The 10,731-nt window shown below is 44.4% G+C and overlaps 1 protein-coding gene across 2 annotated transcripts; it reads right to left on the bottom strand.

The window, feature by feature from the left end:
- Positions 1-1,621: 1,621 nt before the first annotated feature.
- ssh1b (slingshot protein phosphatase 1b) lies at positions 1,622-10,698 on the bottom strand. 2 transcript variants are annotated; one of them, XM_052050636.1, is made up of 15 exons: positions 10,207-10,698; positions 9,206-9,243; positions 8,720-8,884; positions 8,573-8,637; positions 7,895-8,016; positions 7,752-7,814; positions 7,147-7,212; positions 6,704-6,898; positions 6,490-6,583; positions 6,291-6,419; positions 6,154-6,200; positions 5,699-5,845; positions 5,178-5,378; positions 3,701-4,295; positions 1,622-2,935 (listed from the first exon to the last, which is right to left on the bottom strand). In XM_052050636.1, exons 2-15 carry the CDS (start codon positions 9,228-9,230, stop codon positions 2,549-2,551), a joined length of 2,301 nt encoding a protein of 766 aa, XP_051906596.1. In that variant the 5' UTR covers positions 9,231-9,243; positions 10,207-10,698; the 3' UTR covers positions 1,622-2,548. The 2 variants fall into 2 exon arrangements, with proteins under 2 accessions (XP_051906596.1, XP_051906595.1); XM_052050635.1 differs by having other exon boundaries at positions 8,720-8,820; positions 10,207-10,695.
- Positions 10,699-10,731: the final 33 nt, after the last annotated feature.

Below are 10,731 nucleotides of genomic sequence, written 5' to 3'. Positions count from 1 at the left end.
GTGTGAAGGGCTACCAAATTGATACACGTCTGAAATAACATATTTGTCCAAAATACCTTCAATAATATGAGGATGTGTTATTTTTAATACTTGATGATTTAAATTGTCAGACTTTGATCGTGTTTCGAAATGTCTCACAGTACTGCCAATGTTTGCATTTTTAAATCATAATTTCTACTAGCAAATCACAATGTCCAGGCACTGGCGGGCTACTCAAGTGGTCTTCACGGGCTACCTGGTGCCCGCGGGCACCATGTTGGTGACCACTGCATTAGAGAATGACACGTATCAATTGCGCTGACTCGTTGAAATTGAAATTTCATCTGTGCTGTATGGTGACAATAAAGTTGTATTCAATTCAATATTCATCAAGTACTTTTGCAAATGTAAAGGAAGAAATACAGTGTTTAAAAAAATTTTTTGGGGGGGGAAATCTGCTTCTAAAGTCTCATCAAATCGCCATCAAAACTAAATGAGCGCCATTCGGAAGCAACCATTTTAGGCTGGATTCACTATTTATGGTTCAAATGACAGAATAATAATATTGTGAAATCATAATATGCGTCATGGCGGTGTAAGGAAAAAAAATAATAAACAGAAGAGAATTGAGCATCTTCTGATCAGAATCCGTCCCTTTTTAAAAATCTGATACGGATTAAAATATGTTCTGCACAAATACAATGTAACCGTCCGACTGGTGATGTATACACACAAACGGAAAAAAAATCAAATTAAATTAAACCATTAAATAATTGCGTAAATCTGCTCCATTAGAGGAGCGTGGAACATTTAATACGATGGACTAAACGATGTCGTATTTGTTATCTATTCATGTTATCATGTACTTGTGTGCCATCACAGCCTTCCCAACATTAGTTTTGAACTTGTTGAACAAAATACGAATGTTGACATGTTACTTAAGTGCCGCTAACGTTTATTTCTTGACATCAGTTTTTTTTTTGGTCTTGTTTTCAACCACAGATTGTACACCGCACGTCTATTCTAGCGAAGGGAGACTAGTTCCCCCGCCTGCTTTGTTTTCGCTCGCTCATCCGCTAGCACAGCGTTTTATCGAAGACTTGTGACTTGGAGCGCACAACCTATTACCCTGCTTTGCATTTTTATTTATTTATTTATTTATTTTTAATTCTTCTTTTTAGTGAATATAAAACATTTATTTTGACATTTGTAAACACTTCCCCATAGGATCGACCTAGCACGGACACCGAGGATGAAAGCGGGGTAGAAATGTCATTAAAATGTATAAAGAGTATGCAATTTGAGAAGGGTAATACAGTTCTTTTTTTTTTAATATCGTCGTTTCTAGAATTTACGGTAAATTGTAGCGTCGGACACGGTAAACGTTGAAGATTTTCCATTTCAATTGTCTTCGATGAAACGTGTTTAAATTAACATATTCAGTAGGAACAACACATGACACGTACTGTATGTAAATATACCAGGTACAAAAATGCTAAATATAAGCAATGGGAATTTCGGGAATACTTACTGTGCAAATCGCTTGAAAAAAACCCCAAACGTGACGCTCTTTCTGGCTGTTTTCCTCTAAAGAGTCTTTAAGTGAATAACTTAATTAAGAGTCCCAAGGGGGAGGCACAAGAAGAGATTCGGCTGTTATTTATTTTTTGAGAGGGGGGGGGGGTGTCACACTTTCCATGCTTTTATTTTTTTAAAAAAAACTGAAGACTGTAAAATAAAGTCCAGTGAAACAATTAGCAATGTTACAGTACTGAAGGTTGGTAGGGTGCATTTGACCGTCATTCATTTTTGGGAGCAGACTTTTATCAGATAGCGCACTGACTGCGTGTTCTTTAACCACCACGTGGGACATTTTGTGTGTGGATTTTTTAAAGACAAACTGCAATACTTCCTCTTGTACCTTAGCTAATGTTTACTGGATCCCAAGGAGCTGCCAGCTTGCTCCACTAGTTAGATTTCAATAATTAGGTTTTGCCTTTACTCTGGATTTGACCCATTGTGTAGGCATCTGTGTGTGTGTGTGTGTGTGTGTGAGAAAGAGTGAATGTAAGAGTGTGAGCACACCAAAAACAGGAACTTCGGCCAAACAAACACTGTAAACAATGTCTTTGGAGAGGCTACAGTTCAACAAAAACAAGAAAGCTGTGACGGAGCTGTTTTTTGGGGGGTGTTCCCCCAGATCCTCAAAATGAACTTAGATGCCAGGTTACATCCAAATCAGATGAATTATAGCAACAAAAAAAGCCATTTGTGTAATTTACCCGCTTCCAACAGGGTGTCATTAGGGAAAATTCATAAATAGGAGACGGTGAAAGTACAACAATTTGCTCCTTTCGTGCGTCCTCTTATGAAAGAAACGTCCACCCACTCGTGTCATTTGGTGAAAATGGTGTCAACGGAGTATTTTTACACATTTTCTAGGATGCACCAAAGACTCAATTTGCCACTTCAAACACAAATTGCTAAATTCTTGTTTAATTTATGTTTTGGGGTTGATTTCACAAGTCCATAATACTTTGTGTCTTGTTTTGATTCACTCAATTTCCGACTAAGCCTGAGAACTGCTCTGTCCTTTGACCTCTGGTTCGTCCATAACTTCTACGTCTGCCGAGTTGCAAGCATGTGTGGGGTCTTCACAACTCATGGGCGAGACCAGTTTCTGGCGTAGAAGTGGGACCTCGGCGGAGGAGCAGGACTGGGCCGAGACCGGCGGGGAAGGATCCGGTAGAGACTGTGAAATGAAAATGGTCCCGGGGGGGTCGATGCAGATGGTGGGGAGGGTGCAGTGTCGAGTTGGGTGAGAGGGGTTGAGGCGGTGGGACCGCGTCCCGGACGGGCGGTCGCAGCGCCGACCCTGCGGTAGACGAAGGCAGCAGTCTTTGCAGGACTGGTAGGAGGGTTTGACTTTTAAAGGGTTGCCCGTGCTAGCACTGTCCTGCAAGGAGAAAATGGTAAAAGACTCGATAAGACGACAATGTCATCAGTAATACTAAAAGTGTTGAAATGTTGAAAACGTGAACATTAGAGTTATTCCTAAATTTGAGAAAAAAAATTGTGAGGCAGATTTTGGACCCACAAAAACAAGTGATACTTCAATTCTAGCAAAAACACAGAGTTGTGCGAAATTTGAGAAATTAAAAAAAAATGGCACTGTGACTTTATTCAGAATCATTCCTAAGTCCCTACTCCGGAACAATTATACCTTGCATGTTCAGTATTTGCCTATTCATGGATTTCTCTTTCCAACCGGGCCTGCATTATTCGGTGATTTTGTAGGTTCATTTGGACAAAAGTATCACTTTGCTGGTTTCTTGTGGAATCGCGGTGCCAAAGACATTTGTTGAAGTCATGTGCGTTTGTGGGCCGTATATGGCAATCCCGAACCTTTTGCCCCACCAAAAAATCCCAATCGTCCCCGTTGGTGTTCCTCAAGTTGGAACATGTGTGATGTCACGTCAACTTGTGCTAATGGATCATTTAGGCTAAGGTGCTAGCTAACACCATTGCTGAGCGATGGTTTCTTTGTGTGTAGTAATTTCACTACTGAATACGACTGCACATGCTAGATACATGGTGTTGATGCTTTATGATCATCTTGTTTTTAAGCGCTTGGCCGCCATCTTATGGCATCCGACAATCACAAACCCCACGTAGGGTGGGTGTCAATGATTCATGGTTTTCGCGATTCTACTCTACTCACGTCAAACGCAGCCGGGCAGCTCCGCTTGGCGGCCAGCCGGTTGCTGTTGTTGGTGTTCAAGTTGGCCAGCCCGAGACGGCTTTCCTCCGCGTGCTTCTTCCCCTCCAAGGCGGCCATCTCGGCCTCCTCCTTCTTGGCTTCCTCCTCGTCTTCCTCCTCCAGTGTGCTGAACTCCAGCCTCAGCCTCATGTCCTCCAGGGGGTCCAGACGCCCACAGGTCTGCGCCCCCGTCCCCCCGCCGCCGCCACTTGGCAACGCCAGGTGGGCCACGGGGAAGCCCTCGTCCTCCAGGAGGGCGTCTCGCTCCACGTCCTCAATCTCGATGAAGACCCTTTCCATGCCCAGCAGGGGGGGTCCTCGTACTGGCGTAGAGGGCTCGCTGTCCAGCGCCGAGTCGGACAACCGTCGAAAGTAGTAGTTGTAGTTGAGAGAGTCCAGGGGCTCCATCTCCAGACCCAGGCAGGGAGACGCCCCGCAGACCCCCCAGGCCTCCTCTTTGTCCTCATTGCGCTCTGAACACTCGCTTGAGGCTGGCAAATCGTCCGAGACTTCCTCCTCCACGCCGGGTCTCCACAGCTTGTTGTAATGCTGGTTGCTTTTTTAAAAAAAAGGCCATGGAAATGGATCGACACGGATAATTGAGAATCAACGACGCGAATACCTAAAACAGGACACATTTAAGCATTTTCCTTCCTTCTGTTCAGAATTAGCAAAGGTCAACATAGGGGATGTCTGTAAAGATTATCTTGAGCGATGATGGGTGTCACGAGGTAGAATTTTTTTTGTGTGCTCTAGTAGTTCATTCATTCATTCATTCATCTTCCAAGCCGCTTGATCCTCACTAGGGTCACGGGGCGTGCTGGAGCCTATCCCAGCTGTCTCCGGGCAGTAGGCAGGGGACACCCTGAACTAGTTGCTAGCCAATCGCAGGGCACACAGAGACGAACAACCATTCGCACTCACACTCACACCTAGGGACAATTTAGAGTGTTCAATCAGCCTGCCACGCATGTTTTTGGAATGTGGGAGGAAACCGCAGCACCCGGAGAAAACCCACGCAGGCCCGGGGAGAACATGCAAACTCCACACAGGGAGGCCGGAGCTGGAATCGAACCCAGTACCTCTGCACTGTGAAGCCGACGTGTTAACCACTGGGCTACCGGGCCGCACTGCTCTAGTAGTTGTTTGAGAAACTGGAATTGCTGTCCCACCGTTACCCGCCTATGGCGTTTCGCATGAAAATGTTAGCAGTACGCTAGCAGACGTGGAATTGCTGTCACACCGTTAGCCGCCTGTAGCATTTCGCATTACAATGTTAACAGAATGTTAGCGGATGTTTGTTTCTATGTTTTGCTTGAAACTTAAAAAAAAAAAAATATATATATATATATATATATATGGTTGCTCTTCAGTGCAAATTTTCCCCTATAGCGCAGGGGTCTGGAACGCATCCCGTGCGTGATTGTATGTGCGTTACCTGGCATCCAAGACGCCCTGGTATTCCGCCAGCTGCCTCATGAATCCGGCGTTGGGCTGAGCGACGCTGCGCTTCTGCTTGACAAAGTTGTAAGCTTTCTCCAGGGGCCATCCGTACTCCTTCATGGCGTATGCCATCACCGTGGAGGCCGAGCGGCTGACGCCCATCTTGCAGTGTACCAGGCACTTGGAGCTGTTCTTCCTGTAGGGCGTGGGGGGAGGGGGGGGGGGTAAAAAACACACTGAGAATCCCGTGGAACGTCATCAGTACGGGAGTCTCACACTGACCTATATTTACAACCCAAATTTGATTTTTTTTCACATTTTAGATTTTTCTGTTGTCATCTGCTGTAACCATTTCAGGCACCCTGTAACCTGATCACATGATGAGCTGTCCACTGTAGTAACCGCTGTCACCTGAAAGGGTATTTGGCTTTTGGGTGGAGTACCTAATGAAGTGTCTGATGAGCGAATATTCCTCCGAGTGCAAAAACATGAAGTTCCAATCGTAAATGGCGTCACCTGGCTTTCACAATAAAGTTGTAGGTGTCGTTCCAGTGGGCCAGCAGGTCGCTGGCGTCCTCGTCGTAAACGCGTACGTTGTGATAGGAAAAGATGCCCGGGAAGAAGTTGTCAACCTCTCTCGTCACGTTCAGGATGTAACCGACGCTGAAAAACAACAAGCCAAAGATCTTCTCTTTTATTCCGTGTAATTCTTAAGCCGCTTTCACTCTTGATTCTGCACAATAAGAATGTCATCTAAAATCTGAAGGCAGTTGTTAGCACTGGATTTTAGAGTAAAGAGGGCGGAAGACCCTATAATTTTTCTTGTAAACATGCTGCATTTTAAAACCCTGTAAGATACTCCTTGAAAACATGAAATTTCGCTCAAGTTCATTTTCGATTGCCATGACCATATATGGCGTGATCAGCCAATTGGGAAGCATTCTTTGGCATATTGATATGACTCATCTCACCCACAATCACGAAGTTCCTCTAGGTTGGAAGCGTTCCATTCCGAGCCCTACAGGACGAGAAATATTGTCATTTAAATCCTTGACAGTTTGTGTGTATGTGTGTAGGCTGAATTACTATAAAGTCGGTGGTGGCTCACCAAGTAGACGTGGTCAAAGATGGGCGTGGCCTTGTCCATCTGACCCAGGATGAGCAGCATTTCGTTGTCGATGAACTCCTTAAATGTTTTCAGGTTGCAGCTCATGTGTTGCTCCAGCTCGTTGCGGATCTGGCCCCAGCAAACAAACAAAAAGTTGGAGTAATTGTATGTAGCGTGGTGGCCACTTGTGGGGACACACCTCCTTGGAAGTGATGTTCTCCAAGTCTTGGAACATCATGATGCCACGTAGCTTGGCTTTAATGAGATTCTCCGTTCGCTCCCTTTCAGTTGGCCTATGGGAGGGGACACATCAGAAAATCATGTGACCCGATTCTCCCGTCTGTGCTAATAAGTAACATAAGTCATATGTCGACGTATGCCCATATGCAGAAGACAAAAGACTTTGGACTCACTGGTCCCCAAAGATGGCAGGTGAGTCGGGGCGAGTGCTCTCCACGTCTGTCATGGCGTTCCACTCGTTGACGCAGCTCTGCTCGGACGACATGCGACTTTCGTAGAAGGCCATCCATGCGAAGGACGGGCCGCCGGGGAAGTAGCTGAAGCGGCGAGACACCTCGCACGCCTTGTGCACCACCTGAAGGGCGAACCTAAGCAGCACAGGGGGGCAACAATAACCTGAGATTGATATATAAATCCAATAATATACTGTAAGGTGGGATGGACAGAAGAAGATCGATCCCAAAGTCGGGAAATATATTGGATATAGCATCCGATGCAGGGGAAAAAAATGTTATTTTATAAATAGGAATGTAGATATCTATCTAATCATACTGCATATAAGGATGAATTGAAATTGGACCACGTATCAGTACTTATGGCACCTATGACAACTCACCACATGGCCTGCACGGACACGGGCTTGAAGGCATGAGAGCGCCCCGCCGTCTTCACACTGAAGCCTCTGAAAGATGGAAAAACATCACGAAGAACAAGATAAAGTATAAGAAGAAAAAGATGACAAGGAGAACAGTTGTGGGACGTACACACAAACATGACCACACAATGTAGTTGCATGGGGGGTTGGGGGTTGATTGGTGTGAACGTTTAGGACCCGTGGAAATTTCCTACAGCTTTTTACGCGCACACAATGGTAGCAGGTTAATGCTAGAAACAAACACAATGTGACGACGTCAACAACAACTCCAAAATATCTAAATAATAATAGTGGTAATTCACTGCGTCGCCACTGGAGGTCAGTAAAATTAACCTGTACACACAAACACAGTGTGACTACGTCAACAACTCCTCTCACACCGCCCCCCCAACCTAAAAATAAAAAGAATAATAGTGGTAATTCACTGCTTCCCCACTGTGCAGTAAATTCCCAGTCAAAGGTTTGAGAATATTAAAAAAAAACTGCAACCCCCCCCAACCAAATAAACAAAAACGGAAATAACAAAACCAGGTTCAGCCTAGTTGTAAGTATAAATATCATCTTACCCGTCTCCATCCAAGTGTATGTTGGTATCGCTCCACAGTGGCAGCACCATCCCGATGGAGCAGCTTTTTCGAGAGGGGCATGGCCATGATTAAAAAAAAAAAAGTAAGAATTGGATGACACGCTTATAGTAGAGATGGTCAACCTGTCTTGGTGGGCCAAGTCCACCCCGAGGATGACGTTCTCCTCCGTGTCCTGATGGCCGCTTGTATACACCACCAGCATGTATCGCACACGCTCCGACCAGCCGCTCTCCAGTCTCACCGCCTGACAAACACCAGGAAGTCATTTCAGGATTTAGTTAACTACAGACACGAGATGCTTAGAATTGCTTAAAATATATAATTTGGGTTATAGTCAATTATTTATATCATTTAACATCAATATATTAAAATTATTATGATATACTGCATATTTGCTGCATTGGATATAGGCAATAAAAAATTCACCCATTGTGAACTTAATTGTCTTTTGCAGAGTGACTGCTCTCCCTTTTCCCAGAAATAAACAAAATGTCTTTCATGAAAATTATCTGACATTAGTTCAAAAGGAATTTTATGCATCAAGAGTACAAGTGGTATCGGTTACTTAATATCACATAGTTCTGAAAAGTTGAGTTCTCGTACCAGTATCGGTCTGACAAGTAAATTACACGTTGATGGTCAAAATACATATTATTATCTAATAATACAAAAACTAAGATAAAATTTCATAAGAGACCAAAACAAACTTGACTGACTGCAACCATCTTTTTCATTAGCATTACGATTCACACATGTTTTGCAAAAGCTTGACGAAAACGTAAGAAAAATTAAATATGTACCAGCTTAATGCGATCTTCCGAGCGGAGTATCTTAAACATGACCTGCAGGTGTTGAGGCAAGTCTCCTGTAAAAGAAAAAACAAACACATTGCCAACGTGGACTTGATTTTATTTTCCCCAGTTTTTTTGTTGTAAGTTTGGGTGAACCTGCGTGTTTGTGCTGAGTGGGCATGTCGGGTGGCTCTGTGCTGCCGCCCTGCTGGAGGAAGAGGCCGGCTCCCTTCACTATGAAGAAGCTCTCGCTGAGGCTGACAACGACACACAAGACAGGATTGGTCATGCCACAACATAGATTGTCATGACACACAGTTACTGGAAGAGTAACAGAAAGGTAGACAAGTGCACATTTAGCTTCTGAAAAAAATATTTCCATGTACGCAGGGTACATGAGACAAATGAGCATTTACACTCCCATTTCCACAGATGACGGACTTAAGAGTTTTTGGGCGAGAGAAGCGTGGTACAAGCCTGGACTGGTGGCAGTCGTTTGCAGCGCACTTATCACGTAGAGACAAAAAAAGCATCCGCATTTAAAGACGATGCAGTCTTCTTTTAGGTAAAAATGACTTAATGCGAGAGAAGTGGGTGACACCATCAAAAACCATATGTACAGCAAAAAGAGGACAAACCCACCATTGATTATTTTTGCGATCCTCATCACTTCCAAAGTCCTGGAAGAGATTAAAAAAACAAGGCAAAGCTTTGAAAAATTGAATACATCACATTGAGGATAAATCCTGAAGAGGCAAACCAAAGATTTTCATTCTGAGTGACGAATTTTTTTGGTGCAGTTAGCTGGCGACCAGTCGAGGGTAGCTGCAAACATTCTCAGAACGTAATACGCTGCCATGGAAAAGGCTAACTTCAAAAGAAAGGTTTTCGAATAATACTGTACATTGACGCCAAAACAATAGCCACAGGAGCCTTTTATTTTGAAGTTGGCCTGCATGGTGGTGGTGAGTCGGACTTTTACAACTTAGAATTAAAAAAAAATGTTATTATTTACTTCCTATGGACAGTATATGAATAATTAACTGAGTAATTAATTAAGTCACAATGATTTGTAGCTACACTGCCTAATTTACCTGGCAACAGTCGAAAAAGGGGAGTATCGGCACTTAAAAGTCAGTGTGGTTTCTTTTTTTTCAAAAACCTAAAAAAATCTTCAAGCGCAGAGGAACATTCCATATACATATTCCATAAACAAAATAGGTTAAAAACCCTGGTGGGAGGTAAAGTAGCAGAAAAAAAAGTTTCATGCTCAAAGCAAGTTACAGTAGTCACTTAAGCAAGGCCTTTGTGGGGATATGCTGCCCTCTGCTGCTCGAGGGCTGAACAAACCAAACATTCACTCACTCCCATTCAAACCCATGGACATGATTTTGTGAGGGGTGTTCCTAAAATTTTGGCCTTCTGCATAAGCCCAAATATAAGGAACACTTTTCAGCAAAACAAAACTGATCCTCGTCGCTTTTATACGGACAAGTGTGCCTCATAAAGTGACCAAAGGAGGACTTTGTTGCTGTGCTGACTCAAGTCAAAGCGACTGCCAGTGCCTCTACTCTTCCCTCCCCACCGACCCACGCCTTATTTATGAAATCACATTTATTTTAGTTCCATGTATTTCTCCGTACCTCCACCGCACTGCTGGCCGAGGATGCTGCACCCGGGCTGGGGCAGCGATGCAGAGTCATCAGGGCCATGGCGGGAGGGAGGCGAAGAGGAGGAGGAGGATTTGGGAAGATGCGACGAGTTGGCCTCCGCTGTCACCGGGGAGAAAACGCCGAGTCAGGCCGGGCAACCCGGCTCCTGGGGAGGCTGCTGCTTGATCAGCGCTCCTTGCACAACTCGGACAAGGAACACAAGCATGGTAGTGACGCTCCTCATGTCACTTGCGTGCGCATGGATGGCGAGAGAAAAAAAAAACAGAATATACGTGCCCGCGTGAGTGCATGTGCGCGCGATGCGCAGCTTTGTGGGGGCCGCCTCTGATTGGCTGGCCTAGTTCGCGTGTGCGCTGTCATTGGGCCAATGTTGTCAAGGTGACTGGACAGACTCGGACCAAATACCACCCCATCAAAATAAATGGAGACGGGGGGTAAAAAATAAAGATGGTGCTTGAAATAATATCATTTCAAAAATCTAATACCCAACAGGAC

The sequence above is a fragment of the Hippocampus zosterae genome, chromosome 18 (assembly GCF_025434085.1).
Source record: "Hippocampus zosterae strain Florida chromosome 18, ASM2543408v3, whole genome shotgun sequence".
Classification (NCBI taxonomy): Eukaryota; Metazoa; Chordata; class Actinopteri; order Syngnathiformes; family Syngnathidae; genus Hippocampus; species Hippocampus zosterae.
This window is presented reverse-complemented; position numbering and strand designations above follow the sequence as displayed.